This window comes from Lampetra planeri, chromosome 2 (genome assembly GCF_965212315.1).
Source record: "Lampetra planeri chromosome 2, kcLamPlan1.2.h2, whole genome shotgun sequence".
NCBI classification, from domain to species: domain Eukaryota; kingdom Metazoa; phylum Chordata; class Hyperoartia; order Petromyzontiformes; family Petromyzontidae; genus Lampetra; species Lampetra planeri.
Window position 1 is genome coordinate 20,443,029 of NC_136108.1, and position 26,216 is coordinate 20,469,244.

Below are 26,216 nucleotides of genomic sequence, written 5' to 3' on the forward strand. Positions count from 1 at the left end.
TCACATCTCGTATCAAACATTTTAAAGCGCACCCCCAGTGGCAGCTGTCCCGGTATAGCACAAGGCGACTCGGTACATGGCCTGCAATTGCACATGATTCTCCCAATGGGGGAAGATGATCGCCATGTATAACCCCAATTGAGTAATTCGAAGGACATTTCTAATTAATCACATTTGGAATGTGACACTGGCACACAACGGTCTACTCACTTCGTATGACATCAGGGGATCTTTCAACATCCACTACGAAGCAGACAGCTCACAGCATTTCATGGTTAATATACCCCGAGCAGTATTAACCAGGGCTTCCTGCCGTACTCGAACCGCGGACCTCTGCAACAAGTGGTGACCGTGTTCCACGCTGGGCCCCGTCACCGCCGGGGCATGTTTACAATTTGCAAAAAACTCGCCACCATTTGAACTTTGGCTACAATTTTTTTTTTGGCATGACCCGAAATCCCCATGTGTACCTCCTCCCCAACGCTTCACTCATTGCAGCAATCGTGGCGGCCAATCGGGAGACGGCGCTTCAGTCCCTCCTGACACACGGCTCTCGTTACAGTGCGTGACCACACGGCAGGGTGGAGATCCACCTGCTGGCAATGCGCAGCCATTGGGTCACATGACTCATGGTTGTGACTCTTAACCCTGCAGACTGCAAAGGGGCCTAGGCTCTCTTGTCATTGCCACAGAAAACATGAACTGTCACAGGATACAGCCTGCCAGGGAACAGTCTATCGATCTATGACATTATTGCAGACGGTGACACGGCCCAGTGGTGGTAGCGCGTGCCCCATTTGTTGCAGAGGTCTGCGGTTCAATACTGGCCAGGCAAGGCCAGCCCGATTGTTACCGCTGGCACATTAATCAAAGATACCCTGACGTCAATCGAAAGGGGTAGGTCAGTGTGTGCCAGTTTCACGGTCAAAATATGCAACATTCTAAACATTACTCAATTGGGAGTAAGGCCGTACGAAGCAACATCACCCCACCCTGACCGTTAAGCTACTGCAGGCCTATGTCTGTGAAACATCGCGTCTTCGAGATGATAACCTTGCGCCATAAGTGTGGCATGAATAAAACTGAACCACTAAAACTAAACTATTTTTTATTCTACCCGGTAAGGCCTACTCAGCTATACAGTATAGTTATTTTCCTGAAGCGACCGGGCCACAAGTGATAGTTCAACGAATTTATCGTGTAGAAATGTATAGCAGCCAAGTACTCTAAAACGCTTGCTGCTTCTAAATGTTGAGGGGAAAACCGGAGGACCGAGAGAAACATCCACACGACCATAGGGAGACAGACATGCAAACTCCAAATATACAGCAGGTGTCAGGGTTGGGATCGAAGCCACAACCTCCTGTATACCAGGCGAGGCAGTTAACATCTCGCCACTGTGGTACCCCAAAATTTCCCAAAATGTTACTCATAAATACTGTATGTCGAATCAAATTGCCAGCACATTTGGGGTGAGTGCCACGTGGGCACAGATTTGGAGGAGGGCAGACAGCACATGGCTGGAGATCAAATCACTGGACTACAGCGGACAAAAACTAAACATTTACATTCGTAAATTAAGGAATTGTGCTCTTAAATAATTCACATATATTTTCCAATCGTTTCCATTAACAATGAGTTAAACATTTCAAACATTGCTTCGGATAAACAATTTGTTAAATTTGTGATTTTCGAAATTATCGAATTGAAAACATGAGCCATAATTTGATTTGCAGCACCTACTAGTGTAGTTTGTGCGTCAGGGTGAGATGGATGGCAACGGCCTGGGAAGGCCTTCATCCAGCAGCAGATAGACAATGGCGATTGATGATGACCTCTGAACAAATGTACGTTTTCCCGAGGACGAAATCCCAAAGCAAAGCAGATTGTACACACTGCCACCCAAGTTGCTCTGCTTGGATGGGGTTACGCTGTTGTGACATGTGCGGCATGTTGCAACGCGTGACACTGCCCGTGTTGTCTGCACCAAGACATCTCGTTCGTATCTCCTCCGCGTCCACCAGACACACATTGTGGAGGTCTCAAAAGGAATGTAGTGAGCGGCAGGGTTGAGCAGTGGAAACGCTTGTGCCTCACAATGAGAAGTGCGTGGGTTCGATTCCCGATTAGGCAGCCTTTTCTGTGTGGAGTTTGTATGTTCTCCCCCTGTTCTGCATGGTGTCCCTCCAGGTTCTCTCGTCTCCTCCCATAACTAAAACAAAAACGCACAATGTAACTGGTACGGGCCAAACATCCCAAGTGCTGTAAAATTATTAGCAAATTACTCAATTGGCATTGTACTGAGCAGTAACACTGCTCCCTACCGCGAAAACTTGGCAGGACGCACCTCAAGAAGATTTTAGACTTCAATGGGTAAACAAGAAAAATCACCATCATCACCACCACCGCGTAAAATTGTAAAACTTTTTGCAGCCTCTCAAAATATGAATACCCCTGTGACCGGTCTTTTAACGAGCAAGTTGAGCGTAGCCATCGTCAGGTTGAAATTTACAAACTGCTGAGACCCCTAAAGTGGACACACAAACCGTCAGTGGGAGTGGGGAGCAGTGAGGAGAATGAGGAACTGGGACAGTAATGCACACAGCTCAATTCCCAGTCCAACCCATTTGTGGTGAAGTATATTCTGCGGAGATATGAGGAAAAAAAACGTGCACATTAAATCTACGACACAGAATTGGCAAGATTATATTTTTTTAAAAAGACTTTCAAGTTAATTTCCAATTGCATGTTAAAACAAAAAAATTATATAACGAGGGGAGAACAATAACAATGACGCGGGTTTAAAGAACAGCTGTAAAAGTTGGACTCAAAGCCACGTACAACACGTTCACCCAACAACAGTGACAACAACTGGGACCCACGTGAGGTTAAAGCATTCCCGGGGTAAGTTTCTTGAAGGTGCTCCGAGGTGACAACGGTGACACAGAAAGGTGGACAAGAGCAGGTCGGAGCGGGTACATCAAGTGTTCGTCACGAGAAATCAGATAAATGAAACTATTTTACCAGGTAAGGCCCCACTGAGCTACGTAGCTGTTTCAGAAGCGACCTGGCTATTACAAATGATAGCTCAACGAAGTGGCTTATCATCACGTGGAAATGTATAGCAGCCAAATACTCTAAGCACGTGATGTTCATTCTAAATGTGGAGGGGAAAAACCGGAGGACCCAGATAAAAAGCCAAGTGACCACGGGGAGAACACGCAAACTCCAAATATACAGGCGTCAGTAGTTGGGATCGAACCCACGGCCTCCTGCATACTCGGCGATGTAGATAACTTCTCATCAGACTGACAGCTGCACGAAAAAATATGGACAGGTTTTAGTAAACACTTTCTTTCCCTGTATAGCCTTCACAGACTGTTGGGGCAAGTGCCGTTAGAGAGTAGCACCTATGAAGGCCGGCGCAGTACACGTGGGGCTGGGTGGCTAGCACCACGCCCGGCCGCCTTTGTCTCCCCAGTGGCGATGTTTACACACCACACCAGGTACTTATTTGAGGCCGAGTCGACCTAGAGGAGGAGGCCCAGGACCGGTTGAGATAATCGTCACTGGTGTTGGCCGTGAGCGGGAATTTAACTCGGGTCGCCAGGTTCGTAGCGCAGCACGCTAACCGCTTCACTGCCGCTCCCACCAATTACCTCATGCACAGGCAAAACTGTGTGCGTGCTCTTAGCCACCGAAATATTTGGCAAAAAATTAACGCACCTCGGCACAGAAGTTTATGAATTCTGGCTTCCTCTCTGGTTATTCCACAACAAATACCTGCTTATTCAGTCCTGCTCTTTTGGCTGCCGCTCTTACTTTCTGTGTCCCTTGGGGCACATTCAGCAGGAATACTTTTAATTTAATTTGGGAACAAAGAATTTGTTTCTGACTCTCCCCACGTCTACCTTTCCAAATGGTGTTTTTTCATCCGTTCTAGCAACATTCATTAACTACCAGACATGCACAAAAGCTGTACTTGCAGACCCAACATCTTTGTCACTCATTTCATCTTCATTAAATTGTATCATATTCTTGGTTCTTTCGGTAAAGTCACGTAGAAGGGAAATAATAAAATAATAAAAATAAAACATAATCAGAAAAAATTCTCACGACGTTTCGGCCACAACGCAAGTAGTCGTCCTCAGGTGAAGAACAGGGCTGTCGGAAAGACAGCGTCCTAATGAACACTGCAATGCTTGGCAGCGTATTTTTAAGCTGGGTCGGAGGAGGAGAGAGCCTTGACAAAGGAGGTTACATATACAAAGGAGTTTGTCAAGGCTCTCTCCTCCTCCGACCCAGCTCAAAAATACGCTGCCAAGCTTAGCAGTGTTCAATAGGACGCTGTCTTTCCGACAGCCCTGTTCTTCACCTGAGGACGGCTGCTTGCGTTGTGGCCGAAACGTCGTGAGAATTTTTTCTTATTATGCTTTATTTTTATTATTTTATTATTTCCCTTCTACGTGACGTCACCGAAAGAACCAAGAATATGAATCAATGCAGTCACAAAAGCTTTAAATCAAAATTTTAATTGTATTAAGCAAGATCAACAACCAATACTGTTTTTTCTTACATTATGTATATTGACCTGATATTCCACTCTCTCTTCACCGGCTTTCCCTCTGCTTAACACTGCAATACCTCTTGCCAATAAATGACGTTGAAAAATATGACATTACTAGTTTGTACAAGTCTGTAATTATTTGTTAGTAATAGCATAATTCCCAAGTTAACTGGTTAGTTTCCTCAACCCAGTCAATTTTTAATCCCTCCCTCTTGCTTATATTTCGTCTCAAGCTCCTTGCAAGATAAATGTAACTCTCCCCTTCTTATATCACCCCCACCCCCCCCCCCCCCAGGAATGTTAAAATGTCCCCATAAGACTCCTCGCAAAACTTGTAAAAATCTAAGCATGCAGGACTGTACTTAACTTCAGCCTTAAAACTCCACTTACAACTTATTTCCTACATTTGTTTTCCATTCACAAACAACGATTACAGAACATCTCTGTCCTCAAAGCGCTCTAGTCCCTTCTCAACTAGTCTCCCATATCACCATGTTTCTTTCAGCATTCAAACAATAATCATTCAAACTTATAATGCGCATTCCATCCAAAATCATAGAGGCACGTAAATAACCTTCATTTCCCCGTCCATAAATTTATTCCCCTCCGTTTATCTTAAAACGGTAATCTCATCTATTCCTGTTTGTTTCTAAAGGACTGCATTATTACAATTCACCACTGCTCTTGCTGGCGTCTCTCTCCCCCTGCGCTTTGTAAATTGTTACCTCTACATGCCTGATTCAATACTTTATTCAAATACATTTTACATCGTCAGGAATTGCCTTTCCGAGTTCAGCACAGGTTTCTGGTAGGAGCACCAGCAGCAGCGGTAAGCATAGACATATCTTCCTTTAACCACACGTGGCAACATCAAAGCACCCGGCACGGGCCAATTTTCAGCCACTCACGATCAATGCCGTCTATATTTATTTGAAAACGTAAGTGATGCAATGAGAGGCATTATGAAATCAGCATATTGCCTCTGACAAGATAGCGTCCATATTCCATGTCGTCCTTCCGTCACTATCAGGACGACACCTTAATGTGCAGGCACCGCACTTAGTCGATCGCGAGCAAGAAGTCCGCTTAGTTTAGTTTCGCCTAGGGACCCCCGTTTCACTCATCCAGAAACCCCCCTTTTTCTGATATCAAAATCTTCTCGTCAAGTTTTGTTTTCTTCTTCTGTAAAACCAAGTTGTTTATGCTGTCCTTCCATGGAATACATCTCCGCCCTTCCTGTCCCTCCAACTTCACCAACCAGCCCGAACCCGGCATGGTGAAGTATGGTCAAATATCCACCATGGCTGACATGGCATGGGGAGGCCTTTATCCGGCAATGGAATCACGAAGAGCAGTGATATAATATATATAGTTGTAGAATACGATGGACATATAACGTGTATTTTCTACAACCACAATTACAAAACATCAGAGAAAACATTTATTATTTCAAAACGTAAAATTATTAAATGAGCAACAAGTCTCCCACTTCATAATCTACACAATTAGCAGTTAAATAAGCTGTTCCTTACACATTCACCAATAGCGCTGTCCTAAAAAGACAATATATATAAATAACAGGCAACGTTTCAGGCAATGAAAATACTTCATGACAGAAAGATGTGACTTGTGCCATGCAGAAGGGACATTGCTTAAAACGTTGCCTATTATATATCGTTTCCTTTCAAGGGCAGTGTTAATGATGAACGTGTTGAATTGAAAATTATATATTATTTGTGCTTATGCACCCCACTGCCAAAGCAATATTATGAAACACTGTTTTATTTGAATCCTTCAAATCAAATGTTTTTTTTTATCATGTTGAACTTAGCAAACATTGCCTACGAGTTTCATTCATCGCTGGTAAACTCAAATGCAATCATACAACTCCAAACCCCTTGTGGCTGTGATTACGTGCAAACAGATGGAATTACAATGACAAAAGGGACCAAATGTAAGTTGTATCAATTCACAATTTGACTCCACCGACTGTGAATGCGTTTGAATTGGTGAGACCGGTGTGTGTAGCCGCCTTGAATTCTCTTCCCCCCCCACCAAACTTCATGCAGCTGAGACTGCTGCTGCCCTCGTTCAAGTCCAGACCTTAAGACTGCATTCGTTTTCACGTTTAGAGCCCAAATGTTGTTAATTTTAATCTCTCTCTCTATCCTCTGCGAAGCGTCTGGAGATGTGACTGGGTTTAGACACTGCTATATAAATTGTGTTGGAAGACTGCGGTGCATGTGTAGAGGAGTAGAGGAGAGTGGTGGCGTCGCGTGCGCTGTCCGGTGCTGTGACATCACGGGACGTGGGGTCGCACGCGCCGGGCAGTGCACGTGACGTCTCGCCTCAGAGGGTATTTAAGGGAGACCCCGTGACGTAAGCGGGGTCACTGGAGGAACGGGGATAGTGGAAGGAGTGAAGAGGAAACCCTTATAGTGATACCTGTTAATAAACCCTGGCGGAAGCCCCTAACTCACCTCCGTCTCCGAGTACCTCCGTCTACAACAGCAACAACTACTTAACAACTGGTGTCAGAAGTTTACACCGTCGCCAACATGTCAAAAGCGGGCGCACGGCGTAAGAACCCACCGGCACATGACTTGGAGGGTGCCGAAGGCGGAGAGGAGGCTCCAGCAGTGACCCCGGAGCCCGGGACCCCGGTGACGGTCCCCATGGAAACGAGCGGGCCGGAGCGGGAGGATTCGGCTGCGGGGAGTGCCAGCTCACCGCCGCCGCCAGAGACGGAAAGCGTCCCCGCAGCTCTGCTGCACCAGCTCCTGCAGGCGGTGGGGCAGCTGACCGTCAGGTTGGCCGAGGTGGAGGCACGGACGCAGCCAACCGCCCCGCACTCGAGACGGGAGCAACTGTCAACTGCCAACGTTGAAAGCGCCGCCGTTTTCCCAGCGACCGCTCCACCGGAAATGGCCGTCATGTTGGCTGCGACGCAATCCGCGGCGGCCATGTTGGCTCGGGAGACGTATGCGGCCGCTACTACGGCTGCGACGCGGCGGCCGGCGGACATGGCTGCCATGGCGACCGCGACGCCGCGTCTCTCCACCGACGCGGCCGGGGTTTCTCGGCACGCCGCTCCTGCGGGACCAGCCGCCGGCGACGACGCGGCCCTACATCAAGCTGCGCCCGCCGGGGGGGCCCCGGGTAAGTACGCGCGTGCCGTCCTCGCCGGGCCGCCGGGGTGGGCAGCGGCGGCTGCCGCTGCCCCGTACATCGCCGTGCCGCCGGAATGGGCCGCGGGTGCTGCCATGGCGACCGCGACGCCGCGTCTCTACACTGACGCGGCCGGGGTGTCTCGGCACGCCGCTCCTGCGGGACCAGCCGCCGGCGACGACGCGGCTCTACATCAAGCTGCGCCCGCCGGGGGGGCCCCGGGTAAGTACGCGCGTGCCGTCCTCGCCGGGCCGCCGGGGTGGGCAGCGGCAGCTGCCGCTGCCCCGTACATCGCCGTGCCGCCGGAATGGGCCGCGGGTGCTGCCGCGGCTCCACCTGTCGCTGCGCTCACGGGGCCGGCCACCGGCGATGCCGCGGCTCTGCACCTCGCCGTGCCTGCGTCCCTTGTCATGGATGACGCCGCGGCTCCGTGTTATACCGCCGCGTCTTCGGCGTGGCCCATGGAGGCTGCAACGCCGTGGTGCCTCGCCGCGTCGCGAGAGGTTGCGGCGGCTGCGGCCGCTGTCCCGCACCTCGCTGCGCCGGCGGGGTGGGCCGCGGGGGCCGCCGCAGCTCCGTGTTATACCGCCGCGTCTTCGGCGTGGCCCGGGGAGGCCGCAACTCCGTGGTGCCTCGCTGCGTCGCGAGAGGTTGCCGCGGCTACGGCCGCTGTCCCGCACCTCGCTGCGCCGGCGGGGTGGGCCGCGGGGGCCGCTGCAGGCCCGATTTATACCGCCGCGTCTTCGGCAACGCCGTGGTCCCTCGCCGCGTCGCGGGACGACGCCGTGGCTTCGTACGCCGCCGCTGACAGGTGGGTCGCGAAAGCGCAGGTGCCTTCACACCTCGCTGCATCTATGGCGTGGCCCATGGGGGCCGCAACTCAGCCGCACTTCGCTGCGTCTACGGCGTGGCCCATGGGGGCCGCAACTCAGCCGCACTTTGCTGCGTCTACGGCGTGGCCCATGGGGGCCGCAACTCAGCCACAATTCGCTGCGCCTACGGCGTGGCCCATGGGAGCCGCAGCACCACCGCACCTTTCCGCGTCTTCGGCGTGGCCCGCGGGAGCCGCAATGCTGCCACCGCCGCACCACGTCGCGTCCGCCGGGTGGCCCGCAGGTGCCGCTTGGCTTCCACACCTCGCGGCGCCGCGCGGCCAATGGCAGCGCCGGTTACCCGACGTTGCGCCGTTTGTCGCGCAAGGGGGCGACTGGTCGGCCTTCCAGGACCGGTTCGACGCGGCATACATGTCGGTCGGCTGGTCCATGGAGGAGGCCTTGCCGGCGCTTCCGACCTGCTTGGACGAAAGGGCTCTGCAGGCCTTCAAGTCCATCCATCCGGCCAATCGGGCTACACTCCCGGCGGCCTATATCCAAATGGCCAACGTTTTTGAGCCGCCGTCCACCGCGCAGCTAAAGTTTTCATTGCGGCGGCGGGAGGAGGGGGAACTGCCGCTGGCCTTCCGCTGCTCGCTCCTGGCCCTGGCACAGGCTGCATACCCTGACCTGTACGGCAGGGCACTTGATTCTATGGCCTTGGGGAAGCTGCTTGACCTGGCAAGGGAGCTAGGAATTGCTCTGTCAATCAACAATGATCGGCAGATCACATCCTTGGCGGTCGCCGAAAACATTCAGGCGCACCTCTCCCTCCGCCAACGGCCTCAGATGGCGGCGTGTGCGGGGGTCCCGGCGCCGGACGGGGGGGTCACCTCTCAGGGGGTGGACACCCTCGCGGCCCTGGCGGTGCCCGATCGTCGAGGAAGGGGGGCGGGTGGTCGCCGTCCGGAGCAGCGGGGGCGGCCGGGACCTTCCCGTCCACAGGAGGCGGACACGGTGGCCTGCTTCCGCTGTGGTCAGCGGGGCCACATTGAGCGGGGCTGCCGGAATGCCCCGGGGGCCTTTGGAAAAGGGACTCCACCTTCTCCTAGACCCTCCTTGGCATCGGGTCCGGGGCCCCAGGCGAGTCGCGACGCATCATCTGCGCGGCCGCTCCCTTCACCTCATGCATCTAGCGGGGCTAGGACCCATCGTCATGGGGTTGTCCTCGAAGGGTCGGGTGCACCATCGTCATCACCCCCTCAATGGCCCAGACAGACCCGCCACTGGGATGCACTTGCGCATAGGATGGTGGCGGCAGCTGCCGGCTCCTCAGCGGTGGCAGGATATGTGCAAGGGGTGCACGTTCGCCTCCTGGTGGATACGGGGGCATCGGCCACCATTATTTCGGAGGACATTTTTGGGCTGCTACCCCGCAGCGTGGGTCCGTTAAGGCCGGTTCGCGGGGCTTGTGTCGCCGCGAACGGCGGCAGTTTGGGCATCTTGGGCCACGTTGTAGCGTCGGTTCGGGTTGACGAGATTGAGTTGGCCGGGCCGATTTTGGTCTCCAGGACCTTGGCAGTGCCATGCCTCTTGGGGACCGACTTTTTGTCTAGGATGCCCATCCGAATTCTCGTTGACCAGGGCTGTGTGGAAATGCCGTCAGGGAGGCGGCTGAAATTCCTACAATCGCCTACCGTCCTGTCTCCCTTGGTCGCCGGTGTACGGGCCTTGAATAAAGTGCCGGTGACCGTACCACCGGCGTCACAAATCCTGATACCCCTTAGGTTGCGCAAACCGCTCGAAATGGGCTCCACGGAGACGGGTATCCTCCTGTCCCCGTCAAGCTACTTTTCAAGGACGAAGGGGTTGGTGGGCGCCTTGACAGCCGTGTCGGGGGGCCAGGACCTTTTTTTGCAGGTCCTCAATTCGGGACCCTTGCCGGTCGTAGTCCCGGCCGGCGCCGTTTTGGCACACGCGACCCCGGCTCCTCCACCCGAGAGCGCTGCCCCGGATGGAGGGGTCGTGGCGGGCGTGATGCGCACGGGGGACCCCGACGCATCATGGATTGCCACGTTGTGCGACGAGAATGCCTCGTTGTCCTCCGGGGAACGTCGGCAACTCCGCGACCTCATCGAGCGGTTCACCGATGTATTCAGCCAAAGTAAGTTTGATCTGGGTCGCACTACTCTTTTGGACCACCACATAGACACGGGCGACGCGGCCCCTATTCGACTTAATTCCCACCGCTTTAGCCCAGCGGAAAAAGATCATGTCCGCTCGGCTGTCGAGGAAATGTTGGCGGCGGACATCATCTCCCCATCTACTAGCCCTTGGGGTGCCCCCATTGTGCTAGTCAAGAAACGGGACGGGAGTCTCCGGTTCTGCGTCGATTTTCGTAGATTGAACAAGATCTCGGTGGCTGATGCATATCCATTGCCTCGCATGGATGATTCCCTGGACGCCCTCTCGGGCGCGCGGTTCTTTTCGACTTTAGATTTGCTCTCCGGCTTCTGGCAATTGCCACTGGATGAGGCCTCTAGACCCAAAACAGCGTTCCGCACACCCCAGGGGTTGTTCGAGTTCAATCGGCTTCCTATGGGTCTCCATTCGGCCCCGGCCACCTTCCAGCGTCTCATGGAGATGGTCTTGGCGGGGCTGCAGTGGGAGTCTTGTCTAATCTACTTGGATGACGTTATTGTTTTTGGCCGTACGTTTGGCGAGCACTTGCAACGCCTTGAGGCGGTGTTCGTCAAAGTGCGTGCTGCTGGCTTGAAATTCAAACCCCAGAAATGCCACTTGCTACAACCATCGGTGAGGTATTTGGGACACATTGTTAGCACGTCAGGTGTCGCCACGGACCCGGATAAAACGGCTTGTGTCCGGACGTGGCCGACTCCCACATCTGTCGCGGAGGTGCGTAGCTTCGTTGGCTTCGCATCGTACTATCGCCGGTTTGTCCGCGATTTTGCGACCATTGCGAAGCCACTGCACGCCCTTTCCGCCAAAGGCCAAAGGTTTCACTGGGGCGCGGAGGAGGAGGCGGCTTTTGCGGCGCTTCGCACGGCCTTGGCGGATGCGCCGCCCTTGGGGTACCCGGATTTTACGAAACCCTTCCTGCTCGATACCGATGCCAGCGACACGGGAATTGGGGCTGTCCTGGCCCAGGTGGTCGACGGGGTTGAGAGGGTGGTAGCCTATGGCAGTCGCGTTCTGTCCTCGACGGAACAGCGATATTGTGTGACCCGGAGGGAACTTTTGGCCATAGTTTATTTTGTTCAGTTGTATAGACCATATTTGTACGGTAGGCTGTTTACGGTCCGAACCGACCACGCGGCCCTGCAATATTCGCTGAAGATTAGTCAGCCCTCGAGTCAGCTGTCTCGCTGGCTCGAAGTGCTCCAGGATTACCCCTTTGATGTAATCCACAGGAAGGGGACACAGCATGGAAATGCGGACGGTTTATCCCGATTGCCGGCAGGCGGTGGGTGTGCTTGCGCCCTGGGCTCTAGCCGTTGCAAGGCCCCAGGGGACGCCGCGGCCCAGTTGGTCGCGTCGGCCGAGGCGGACACCCCTCCAGGTGCGGCGTCGCCCGCGGATTTCGGCCTTGGACTTCCCCGGGAGGTATGGTCCGGCTTGCAGATGGAGGATTCCTCTCTGCTGAAGCTACGGCGCCGTGTCGGACATAAGGCCCGGAGCTCAGCTTCGTCGGCTGCCCCGGAGATCGCCGTGCATGACGGACTACTCATGCGTTGGGATGCCCAATTGGAACGCTATTGTGTGGTTGTGCCCACTAGCCTGCGTGGTAAATTAACCCGAGCCATTCACGAGAAGCTTATGCACCTTGGCTACCACAAGACCTTATTGACCCTTAAGCGGGACTATTACTGGCCGGGTGTTGAAGGTGACGTGGCACTGATTTTAAAGGGTTGCCACGACTGCGCGCGGAGGAAGGCCCCAGTTGTCCGGGACCGGGCCCCGCTGCAGTCCATCCGGGTTTCTCGCGTTAATGAGCTCGTGGCGCTCGACATTTTGGGGCCATTCCCTGCATCCCAACGGGGCCACAAATACCTCTTGGTGGGCGTTGAGTACCTCACACGTTGGCCCATGGCATGGCCTTTGGTCGATCAGTTGGCCTCTTCTATCACCGAGGCCTTCGTCCAGGGGTACGTGTTTGACAAGGGCGCGCCGGAACAATTGTTGACTGACCAGGGGCGGAATTTCTCGTCTAGGTTGCTCAAGGAGGTGTGTGACCTCCTTGGCACCAAGAAAATCCGCACCTCGCCCTACCACCCCCAGTCAGACGGGATGGTAGAGCGCTTGAACCGCACCCTTACGTCCATGCTGTGCCACCAGGTGAACACGTCCCAGTCAGACTGGGACCTGTTCGTCCCGGGGGTCTTGGCGGCGTATCGGTTGGCCCCTCATGCCTCCACGGGATTTTCGCCTTTTTATTTGATGTACGGTAGGGAACCGGAGCCCCCGGTGCACGTCCAGATGGACGTTGGCTCCTCCAAGAAGGGGTCGGCGGTGCCGACCCCTTTGAAGGTCGCGCTTGACCGGCTGCGCGAGGCGCGACAGGCCGCTGCCGAGAATTCCGCAAGCCGGCAGGCGGCTAATGAGCGGCTGCCCAAACACCAGGCAGCTGGCCTCCCGTGGATAGCGGGTCAAAAAGCGTGGCTGCATTGTCCCCAGGTCCCCGTTGGCACATCGGCCAAATTGCATCGCCCTTGGCAGGGCCCTGTGGAGGTTGTGGAGGTCCGCCGGCCGCAATGCGTCCGGATTCGGTTCGGTCGCCGGCAGTGGATAGTGCACCCGTCCCGGCTCAAACGTTATGTTCCATCTACCCTGGGGGATCCACCCCCAATTCCGGAGCGGCCGGCTGATGATGTGTCCGGCGTGCCTGTCCGGCCGGGTCTCGCTGACGGAGGTGACGTCCGACCTGTGTGTGTGCCCCCAGGCCCCTCCCGAGTGAGGCCGACAGAGACCCCCCGGTCACCGGAGGCCACGGCGGTGGGCCTGTTGCCCGCTGACGGGCCACCTGCATGGGAGACGGACATCATACGGGGGAGCGGGCCAGCAGCGCATACCCGCTCGAGGGGGATGCGGCTCCGGTGACGGCCCTGATGGCCGTTCAGCGGGCCCAGCCCCTGGCGCCCGTTCGGCGCTATCCGGCGGATGAGGCCTTCGGGGTCTATTTGTCTTGTTTTTTGTTGTTGCTGTTCTGCTTGAGGGGCCGTGCTGCCCTAAGGTTTAGTTTCTAGCATACCTTCAGGAACTCGTGAATATTCGGTCTTCGGTCCGGTGTGGGGCCCCGCTTGCGGGGTGCTTGCAGCCGGGTCGGCTGTTTTTTTTCACGGGGGGGGGTGATGTAGAGGAGTAGAGGAGAGTGGTGGCGTCGCGTGCGCTGTCCGGTGCTGTGACATCACGGGACGTGGGGTCGCACGCGCCGGGCAGTGCACGTGACGTCTCGCCTCAGAGGGTATTTAAGGGAGACCCCGTGACGTAAGCGGGGTCACTGGAGGAACGGGGATAGTGGAAGGAGTGAAGAGGAAACCCTTATAGTGATACCTGTTAATAAACCCTGGCGGAAGCCCCTAACTCACCTCCGTCTCCGAGTACCTCCGTCTACAACAGCAACAACTACTTAACACATGCATACAGCTTGAAACCAATAAATCACCTGTTTGGTGACCACACGGATGTTGTGGTTCTGTCTGCAAATTAGTATTCTTGCAAGGACATTTAAAAATACGCATTCTCAAACAAAACGACCCAGTGTGTTAATACTGTACGATTACAACTCAATCCAATACGATGCATTAATCCGCAGGATTAGCCCAGAACTCTGTAAGTTCTGTCCGTAGCACAGTGATCCCTTCAAGACAGTACATTGTTGTGTACAGTGCACATGTGTACCTAGTATTTGGTGGGGGTTTTTTACCGGATAACTTCAAACATTTGCAGCGAAACTGATGCAAAGTTGTCACCCGTCCATCCCGAACCCAGTGCAGATTGTCACATGACGGACACGTGTTGCTTATGACACATCTTGGAAAAAAGCGGTGTTTTCACCGTATGATGTAGTCACTCAACAGCAAGAATGTGCCAGAGTTTGCAGAAGCAAAAGGTCCCAGCTTGGAAAGGGCTGACGGAGGAGCGGGGGATCTTGGTAGACAGGGCCTGGCTGGCCATGAATTTCCCGCAATGCGATTCACAGTAGATCTTGTTAGTCAAGAGTTGAACGACAATGTGTGTCGTACGCCCTCCTCCACCCGATACAGCCAACGAAATAAAGATGCCACGCGATCAAACACGCCAATCTTTTCGATAGCTGCGGCACTACGGTGTGTCGGGGAGAAATGAACATGCCTGTCCACCCTTACCAAGTTTTAAATATACCTAGAAGCTTCAAGGCACAGATAATGCATTGAATTCGCGATGTGGCTATGTGGGTGTAGAGTCGTTTGGTTTCCACCACCTGTGATTACCAAAGGAAAACTGACATCCAGGTAAAAACTAACGACAGTAGTCCCTCCGTTGACAGTGACATCGGTTAACGGTTTTTCAGTTAACGTTTCGCCTCCTATAGGACCCCATGGTTTCAAAGAACGTTAACATTCTGACTAACGGTAGTGTTTATGTTATGCACGCGGGCGTCAATTTCGGTCAGCCCTCAGCCAATCAGCGACCCCCATTTATGAGCGTTTAGACCTGGACTTTGTTTACATTGCGTTTTCTGTTTTGGCAGTGGAAATATCTCTTGCAGACTCAGCAATTTTTACTTATTTTTCTACTTACATGTGAACTAACAGTGATTTAAATGGCCCCTCGAGTGAATTCGCAAAAAGGAAAAGATAAGTAGGAAAGTAATTCGCCTTAAAACGAAGCAGCAAATTATTGATGAACATGGAAAAGGGGTTAAAAACTATTTCTTCAGAAAGAGCCCCAGATTGGACATATTGAGCGAGCACTTTTGAACCTCCAGAGGTTCCTATGGAAGGACACTCTCCTTCCAAAAATGCATTTTCTCCGACCTCAACTTCTCCATCGGCCCCCATTAAGCCAGCCATCTTCTTAGCCTTAGGTAATACAGTTTTATGCTCTATTTATTCATTATTTAACTATGCTTCTATTCGTATCAATCCTTTAACATGTTCTCATGTTGATTTATTAATATTGAGTGTTTAAATGTTATACGCTATGTTTTTAGGGTTAAAAAGGTCAACTTCCGATCATCTTGGAACGAATTAATGCTTTTAACGTGTAATTTCGATATTCGATTTAGTTATTTTGGTTAAAAGTAGTTTTCATGGAACGGATTAAAACACTTAGCCAAGGGACTACTGTACTATTTTTATAATACCAAGTAAGGTCCACTGAGCGATACAGCTATTTTCCAGAAGCGACCTGGCCACAAATGATAACTCAACGAAGTGGCTTATCACGTGGAAATGTATAGCAGCCAAATTACTCTAAACGCATATTGATCCTAAATGTGGAGGGGAAAAACTATCCTGGAGAAAAATCCACTCGACGACAGGAAGAACAAATATACAGGCACCAGGATGGGATCGAACCCACGACCTCCTGCATACCAGCAGAGGTAGTTAACATCTCGCCACCACAGCGCCTCAGGCAACATCCAGCCTGTGCATGGCATAATAACACGTAGGCCGATTGCGTAATGAACCCAGCTCATTCCCGGCGGCAGCAGCCAGTATGTATGTGTGTTGAACTTCGTTGGCACGGTACGGAGCCAACTGCGCTAATCGGAGGTTTGGGGGGGGGGAGGACAACCAACTAAACACAAAAATCAGTTCCAAAGAAATTAATATTCAATCTAGATTTGAAAGTGCACAGCTCCAGTGGATTTCCAATATCGCAAGGAAAAGCGTTCCAGACGGCCGCAGAAGAGCATCTGAAAGCTCACGACGTGGTGAAGACTGACATCGCCAGCGTGAGTGACGAGTGACATCGCCAGCGTGAGCGACCGCTTCGCCAGTCTGCAACGACCAGCGTAGTTACACGGTTCGGTCAAACAGCCCGCATGACAAACGCGGCGAGGGGAGGTCTTCATAAAGGGCTGTAAATTATCATAAATGTGATAGTTTTATTGTCCTCGATGTTGCTATACCATGAAAATCGAGTCCAGGGCAAAGGGCTGCTAAGAACCTGGTTTGCAGCGCTACATGCAGCTATATGGCAATAAACAATTTTTAGACGCCCTCGCCATCCTGCCATGCCTTGGGGCCCCGTCTTCCCGAGTGAGCCAGGTGCTGTCTGTGCCATAGCGACACTCATTCAAACACGCGGGCATAAGCTCAATGCACGCACGCTTGCTCACCTCTCCAACACAATGGCCACTCCACTTACAATGATAACATTCGGTCGAGCCCAAAGACACCACGCGCGCCACTCCACGCAAATAACACGGCCACAACTCGCGAGCCAGGAGATGTTTTTTTTAAATGCCCGCCCGGTTTCCAACAGCCCCCCGTTGAGCACGGACGTGCAGGTGGAAATAGATTTGATCTCAGTTTGGCGTCTCGAGTCGTCGATATAGCAGATGACGCGCGACTAGTTAATACTTGCACGAGTGCGGGCCAGAGGCATGTGCTGTGATGCTCTGTGTACCTGTGCAGCTCACACAAACCGGCAACGTCAGAATGCAGCTTTCGCACACGTTTTGTTGGCTGAACCTTACATGCATTTGCATCCATAAATATCTATGCATATACAGTGGAACCTCGGTATACGTCGTAATTCGTTCCAGAAGGTAGGACTTATACCGAAAATGACGTATACCAAACGAATTTTTCTTCCTCCTGTGGGGTCGCCTCGATTCCGTCATTTACAAAACTCGACAGAGAGAATGTATGCGTCGTGCATCTATGTCAATGGAAGTCAGTTTGAACATTTGTTAAAATAAATGAAATCATGCAATGTGATCTGTTGAAATATAATAACCCTACACGTCCTGGCTTTTGGGCCACCCTGTAAATATAAACATCAACAGCTGAAATTAACGATGCTGCAAGAACAGACACATCGGAATGCCTTGCTTCTATTGATACTACTTGCTGCAGAAGATGATGATGATGAAATAATTTCACCCCACGAGGGTCCAGTATTTGATTGTTTAGCCAAAACCATTATAACAAATCGCACGTAGATGAAACCAAGCATAAAAAGGAGGTAACACTCAAAGATGTATGTTGAACTTCTTTCGCACCGTACGTAGCCAACCGTGCTAATCGGAGGTGCGGGGGAAGGACAACAAACGACTGCACAACAAAAATGAGTTATAAGGAAACGAGTTTTCAATCTAGATGATTTAAAAGTGGCTTCCTAATATCGGAAGAGCTTTCCAAACGGCCGAAGAAACGCGATTAAAAGTGTGCGTGATGCGGAGACGGGACACACATGGGTTCGTGTACTCACGTGCGGAACTGCCATTTCGTCGCTATGATGTTTTCGTTTCACGAGTTTACATAATCCCGCCGGACCAGATTAGCACGATCGGCTACGTACGGTGCGAAAGAAGTTCAGCGTACGTACGAATGCACATCCACCGACCATCGCTCGCTGCTCTCTCTGGCAGCTCGCTCGCTCACTCGCTCTGCGTGCAGTCCCCCCCCCCATCCCTTGCTATGCCGCGCGTGATTCGTTTGCCATGTGGTGGGCGGATGCGAATTGGACCGCCGTCAGAACGGCTTGAAGGGATGCGGAGGATGGCCGTGCAATGGGGAGATGGACCGCTTGAGAGAGATGAGTCGTGGTATCGCGGGACCGTGAGCGATAGTGACGGCGCAGTGGCGAGTCCAAAGCTGGTGATGGTCAGGAAAATTAACGTGATGATGAAAGGTGAAAGCAGATATGAAAACGACAATAATGATGAGTTTGTTGTTTTTGCCACTGCCGTCATCTCTCGTCACCTGACACAGCACGCTACGACTACGACACCGCACGTCTTCCGTATTTTCCTATCATCCACAACATTTTCCTGCATAAGGGGAGTTGTGCTGTCGTCTGCGCTAATAAGTTTACAGAAGTGTGGTGTGGTGGACAGCCATGGAATGTGCCATTCTACAAACGTTCCCTTGAAAAAGACATTTAAATTCCAATGGGCTCTCACCTGAATATTGAAAAGTTTACTTATCTATGAGAAACACAAATGCCACACACCACTCCAGGTCCCTCACGGACTCCATTAGTGATACGCACAACACAGACCTTCACCGCGATGTGAGTAGCACGCTAAATCATACTCTGAGCACAAATGCAATTCTTTCACTTCTCCACTCAGGATCCATTCTTTAAGGAGGGAAACGCAACGAAGGCGCTCAACTCCCCTTACCGATGGTTCCTGTCATACCTGAATCGTCCCATTATCCATGGAACGCCCGCATCCTCAGCGACGAGGAAGGGTGCAAATGGATAACGGAAAAACTTTCCCCGTGTTTGTTTCTAGATCTCTTCTTCCTGGCGTGCTCTCCTCCGCTCGAGAGTCCAAGGCTTTCCGTCTTGGGGACTCGACTCAACCATGGCTCACAGTGAGAGGGTTAACCGCCCCTTCTCCTCCTCTGTCTGCGTCGCTTGGAATTACCTGCCTCCAGCCCAGGTGTGCTACTATTACTACGAGTTTTATTTTACCAGGTAAGGCCCACTGAGCTGTATCGCTCTTTTTCAGAAGCGACCTGGCCATCACAAATGAGAGCTCGACGAAGTGGCTTGTCACGCGGAAATGTATGGCAGCAAACAATGCTCTCAACGCGTAATGTTGATTCTAAATTTGGAGCGAGAAAACCACGCGACCACGGGGAGAGAAACACGCAAACTCCAAATATACAACAGGAGTCAGGGTAGGGATCGAACCCACTCCCTCTTCCATACCAGGCGAGGCAGATAACATCTCGCCACCGCGGCACCCTCGACTCCCTGTCCCTCTACTCAAGCACAGGGTTAAGACGTTTCCTCTTCACGACCGCCCATCTCGTAACATACACACGCTTACTCCTCGTTCCCCACGATGAACAGGTCTTACACGGCATGGAGATGGAGTTGCATTTGAACCCCATGCAACAACCATTGTTGTCCCCCACCACCCCGCACCTCCGATTAGCACGATTGGCTACATGCTACATACGGTGGGCAAGAAGACCAACATACATACATACATGCGATCCAAAGTTAGCATGCAATAAGGGCTACAGATCAAACGTAATTACATTAGACATTGTTATTCTATCAGTAGGAATAACAATACACCACTTGGGGCAGTTTAGCATTACCTTAAATAAATATACAGTACATTGGTTTCTTGTCAAGTAATCGCCAGTTTAATTCGAGTAAGCCGAAACTTCAATATGTATCCAGCCGTCACGATTCCGAAGCTAACAAGCTTGACAACTGTGCGCAGCCATTCGCAGCGCGCCTGCACGTGAGCGTGCATGGGGATCGGCGGCGCAGTGGTTAGCGCACTAAGCGACGAGCACCAACGACGCAAGTTCGATTCTGTGGCCTCCCCCAGGTCGATTCAGCCTCAAATGAGTCACTGGGAAGAACAACGGAGGCCAGCTGTAGTGCTGGCCACCTACCCCTCATGTCCCTTGCCAGCCTTCAATAGGACCAATTTTAATGTGCAATTTTATTGAGGGACTGTGCATTTTCTTGGTGTGGTCTGGGACTGTTCTTGGTGTTGTTTTTCTGCATTTGCCCAAGCTTGGAAATTGGTGTACTCATGCCGTTTGGACTGATATACTTAATCTATTTTACATATTCAGTTGTATTGATTTGCTAACCTTTACTATACTTTGCACTACAATAGTATTTTTGTTGCATTGATTGTTGTTGTAACTTTCTGACCCGCCCCAACTGGATATCTGTGAAAAAGAGCTTCACAGCTCATAAGATTTCTCCAGGATATATAAAGATTCTCATTCTGATAAGTGCTCGCTAATAGCACTTGTCCCAAACGGTATTTCAAGGCTATACGGGGCATCTTTGTCTTTGTGTCAAATAGCTCGCAAATGGCTTGGGCTGTCATTTGACTCCTGCTGGGCAAAGGCAGCCCCCTCTGTCTGTGGTGATCCCGCTGCAAGTGGCTGGCCCATGAGCCAATCACGCTCCAGGGCTACGGCAGTTTCTACTCTGTGGGGGGGTGGGCAGAGTTAAAGGTCTGCCTCGTTTCTCCCACTGCTGCCATCAGCCACCACAACTTATATCGATCACCAAGGTTATAAACAACACTGCGTCTTGTCGCGTGAACGCTCACCACCGTTACCTTACGAGCAGCTTCTTTCGTACGGCCTATTTTGAGCATTTCTAAGAGATGCCGTTTGAACCGAATTAGTCATTCAATTTACACAACAGGCGACGTTTCGGGCAATGGCCTTTCTTCATGGCACAAAGCACATCTTTCTCCTTTATAAAGTATGTCCACTGCCCAAAACATTTCCTATTTATTGATACAGTAAACCCTCGTTAATTCGACACATATGGGGCTCTGGCCTTGCTGAATTATCAAATATTACGAATTATGTACAATGGGACTCGCTAGTGCATCCTGCCCCAATATAATTTGTTTCCCAACTCTTCACACACCATACGCATTGACACACCTGCATCCCTTCCATCCAAAACATTGGATTTGTCTCGCAGACTAAGGGATTTATACTTCACTCCCATTCTATTACTTCTTGATGTACGGTAGGTGGACATTTCTGCGGGGGTTGGCTTGCACAGAGTGCATAAACAAGGCAAAGTCCAAAGCGATGACGGGTCTGCACCGACGCTCACCACGTTCGCCGCCACCAGACCGAGTCGTTGTTTTGGTCGTGGCGTGCGGCGTCACTCCACGTGCATGCCGAAATTGGACCATTCGGTATGGCAATTCGGCTCATGGTGAATTACTAATATACTGTGTATATGCCGAAAGCGCAGCCGTGCCAAATTATCCCCAATTACGAATGATCAAATACCGAAATAACGAGGTTTTACTGTATATATATGTCTTTTTAGGGCAGCGTTTATTGGCGAATGCATTGCATTTCTGGCCATTAGCACGGTCGGCTACGTACGGTAGCCAACCGTGCTAATGGCCACCATTGTTGCTGCTATACATTTCCGCGTGATGGTGCAAAAGCAGTTCAACATACATACATTATTATATACCTTTCCTTTTAAAGCCACGGCGTTATTGACAAATGTGTTTTTTCTTTGAGTCATTCAATTGTTTTTTTATGAGTTGGGGGGGGGGTAGCCCTTCCCCTACCCACCACCCACCACCTTTCACGTGTATATTGGGGAGCAGTGGCAATTTAGGTGGTCCGTGGTTTGGTGTCCGCAGCTGCTGTTGCACACAGGGGACAGAGAGAGAGTGAGAGTCTGTGATTTTACATTTGTGTGTCAGGTGTCCACATCTCCCGTGGTGTGGATCTTGGAAAACATAATCATAAAACTATTTTTATTTTACCAGGTAAAGCCCACTGAGCTATGTAGCTCTTTTTCAGAAGCGACCTGGCCACAAATGATAGCTCAACGAAGTGGCTTATATACTCTTAACGCATGTTTCTAAATGTGGAGGGGAAAACCGGAGGACCCGGAGAAAAATCTATGCGACCATGGGAAGATCATTGCAAGCTCCAAATATACACCAGGCGTCACGGTCGGGATCGAATCCACAACCTCCTGTATAGCAGGCGAAAGAGTTAACGTGTCGCCACCGTGGCACTGAGCAATTCTCTTCCAACGTCTAACAACTCAAAACACTCTTGCCTAATATCAATAACATTTAAGTGTACAACATTTTCATTAAAATTATGTTTAAATAAGTCACGGACAATTACACACAAGTGCTTGTGCGTAATAATTCCACAACGACTTTCATAGCTGATTCAGCTTTAAAATGTAAACATGCATGCAATGTATGCTTAAACTCCTATTACCCGAATTCCTATTATCCGATACGGCTATTATTTAGACTCGCAAACTGACTTTCACAACATCCGGAGGAGCTGAAGAAAAATCCACACGTCCACGGGAAGAGAGATACGCAAACTCCAAATATGCAGGCGTCAGGGTCGGGATCGAACCCACGATCTGCTGTATACCAGGAAAGGTAGTTAAAATCTCACCGCCGCGTTAATCACGCAGCAACAGCATGCCGATCCCATCAGCATCACCACCCCTCCTCCCCGCTTCATCCACACACGCACGGCCGCCATACACTCAGGGTCACACGCTTCAAACGGCACCGACTGCCCTATCTGTATCACTCTATCTGTGTATCTCCCTCCCGGTCTTCCCCCTGCCAGCTCATCCGCCTCTCCCACAACCCATGCCTCCACCCACGGGTGCAAGTAAAGGATGGGGAAGTGAACAGCTTGATCCAGACCACCCCCATTCCCCCCGAGAGACCGACCACTTAGCCACAGCACTTCACCGGACACTCGTATTCACGCTTTTCACTTGTCACGGCATGTGTAGTGGGTCCAACTGAGTCAAAGACGTTGTTCCTTTTAGAGGCAACACTTTTATTTGTAACACGTAACACAAGGGGTAACCACCCCTTTACCAGACTACAGCGAGTAACTGCTACGAAGGGTCGATCCCTCACTCGGGTCTTCCCGACCACGTGGTTGCCTCGTAGGATGGAGAGCTTTAGCTTGAGATGTAGAGCTTCCCGCTTGTAGATGTTGAGCTTCTAGCTTGTAGAATACAGCGACCCCGGTCCGAGAAGGACCCGCCTTATATCCCCATAAGGTCGGGGCTGCTCCGCCATCGGCCCCGCCCGCCTGCTTGAAAATTCTTGTTCCCTCTCGAGCCTTCTCAAGAGCTCTCTCCAGACACGTGATCACTCCCTAGTCCCCCCACCTGGGGCCCCGTGTGGACATTCCGGATCACGTGTCTAGGGGGTCAACCAGAGTGCCACGGCCCGGGGCAACCCTGCCCCTGGGCTGATACTCACCCCCTCCCCCTCGTGGGAGCCCCCACCACACGCTGTGCGTGGTGCCCGCACTATGCCAGTGCTCGCCAAGCCCCGCTAGAGCTGGTGTTACACAGCCACCCACACGGGGCTGTCCACGATGTAGGAACATCGAACGGCACGACCCTTCCGGGCCGGCACCATACAGTGACATCCGCAATGTCACTACACATGCGCAAACTGTGCCTGTCCGTGCAATTGTCAGATCACAAGGGCATAAATAACACTTTTCGCCAAGTTACCGATGACAACTCCTAGGTGTTTAGGGATTGCTGCTGCATTACGATGACGCTACTCGACTGTTGGGCAATAATGTCAATAAATTACCGTACGTTACACTTGCCGTGTTTTATACGTAGAGTGTAACAAGATGGTGCTTATTAAACAGTCCACTGCGCTATGAACCTAAGTTCGATTCCTGGCCACGGAGAATGTCAGTGGTGATCTGATCCTAAAACTAAACTATTTATGAAACTATTTTTATTTTACCAAGTAAAGCGCACTGAGCTATATAGCTCAAATGATAGCTCAACGAAGTGGCTTATCATGTGGACATTTATAGCAGCCAAATACTCTAAACGCGTGATGTTGAGGGAAAAACCCAGAGGACACGGAGAAAAATTCAGGCAACCACGGGGAGAACATGCAAAATACAAATATATAGGCGTCAGGGTCGGGATCCAACCCACGATCTCCTATATACCAGGCAAGGTAGTTAACATCTCGCCCGTTCATCGACCTGCGCTAACCAGATCAAACAATCCCCATGACCACAATGGCATGGGATGCCTTCATCCAACAGTGTAATGACTGGACCAATAAGTTATTACTTTTAACAATTATTAAACGGACATTCCAAAATAGTGAGAAGAATATCCCTCATTCCACTGATTAACATCACGCTCTCTATTCGAACTACAAGCCATCACCCAGACACCAATTCGCTCTGCTATGCTTATGCTAACTAGTGTCATGTTCTGTCCTAACAGAGGACAGATACAGTCAACTAAGCCGGTCCCCTACTCAAACAAGCACAGGGCAGTGCTCATCTTCAGTGGTGGGTCTGAGCTAAATGGTAATTCCACATTCCTATGGCACGAGATCATCAGATCGACAATCGCCGATAACCTCCAAAAACAAATTGGTATGTACTTTAGGGACCCCAAAGGGAGGACTTGTGCCGACTCAACCCAAGACAGGATATTGAACTTCCTACCCTTCCACCAGTGAGCGGAATTGCCCTAACCACGGAATGCCCCTCACCACAGCATGATCAGGCAGTGGTTGTAGATGCTTGAGCATCAATAAACTACTCGTGTGCAACCTCAGCAGGAGTTCTTTGCGAAATGGGAAATATCAGGGAGTGTTTAAAATAAGTCACCTTGAGAATCAATTTTGCTGCGGATATTTGTGATCGTCGTCAGCCATCATCTATCCACTGCTAGATGAAGGCCTCTCCTCAGGTCATAATTTACATGAATTGAGGATGTAAATGTATCATCAATGACACTGTAAATACTAATTAAATTGCGCAAAATTACCCACATCTTAGAACAGATGCAAATATAATTATAACAGTGGATAATCAAATTAGCAGCGAATTGGGTCATGGATAACTGCTGCTCTACTGTAGTATACATTGCTTTAAACAACTTTAGCTATATAGTACTGTACAGTGTCATTATACATTTCCACTTCAGTGCTGTATTCATGAAATGGCTTGCCAGCCTGAATGCACGGTTAAACATTCACAGCAAAGTCAGAATCATAATCTTTATTTAGACTGGAGGAATCCGATGATCTATGAGGCGCTTTATCAGTTATGTCCAGTAAGTAAAAGTTCAGTTTGACAAGGTAAAATAACATAAGACGCCAATGTAAGAAGCAACACGGTAAACCCTCTTCATAAAGGCAGGGTATAAACAATGCACGAAGAGCGGCAATGATGTCAAGACAAATCTCAACGCGTACCATAGTATTTGAAAATGTGTCAAGTTATTTGAACGAGTGAATTCTAGCACACGCCTGTAATCCAGCACTTTGAAGGGGGGTTAGTGGCCAGGGCAAATATTATTACTGTACGGTCCTGCACTCGCATATGGGGGAAATGCTTCCTTGGTGTCGTGGTTAGCACAACTGGACTTGCGATTCTCGTCACGGTTCGATTCCATCTCCTGATGAGGCAACTGAAACAATGGGGCAACTTTCTTCAATGCCCCGCCTCTGTCCGCCCAGCAGTTATAAATCGGTAGGTCACAGTCAGTCGACTGGCAGGTGGCATAAGGTAAGGTAAAGTGTGGGTACTCCCACCGCCCTCAAAGAGGTCTGGCCAGTGTGGAAGAGTAGGCCAAACCACCTGCTAGGGAGGCTCTCTAGAGCTCCCTCCAGTGGAGACCCTTCCACCAGCAGTGGCATGAGCAAGGTATTTCAGTGCTGCGCCTTTACAATGTGCAGTACTTGAGTAGAACACCCAACTAGGCATGGTTCTAGACGGCCAGTAGACTGCAGTGCAGAAAGCACGTGACACACCTATCCGAACGTTTCCTTTCGGGTGGATTCTCCAAGCATGTACTAAATAAGTATTTTATTTTCCGGGCACTCTTGTTTCATCCACAAACAACATCAATAAAAAAAAACTCAACCCAAATCCTCCAAACAATACCCGTCAGAAAGTGAGTCT

At 51.1% G+C, this 26,216-nt stretch overlaps 1 protein-coding gene across 5 annotated transcripts in view; it reads right to left on the reverse strand.

Moving 5' to 3' along the window:
* LOC144729575 (la-related protein 4-like) overlaps positions 1-26,216 on the reverse strand; it is a 92,533-nt gene that overhangs the window by 53,121 nt on the left and 13,196 nt on the right. Inside the window, exon 1 of one of the 5 annotated variants that reach the window (XM_078609932.1) lies at positions 17,992-18,152. The exons of the other annotated variants lie outside the window; for them this stretch is intronic. Within the exon in view, the coding sequence (XP_078466058.1) occupies positions 17,992-18,006 (15 nt within the window). The 5' untranslated portion in view covers positions 18,007-18,152. Of the gene's footprint in view, positions 1-17,991; positions 18,153-26,216 lie in introns of those variants that run through there. 5 annotated transcript variants of the gene reach the window in all.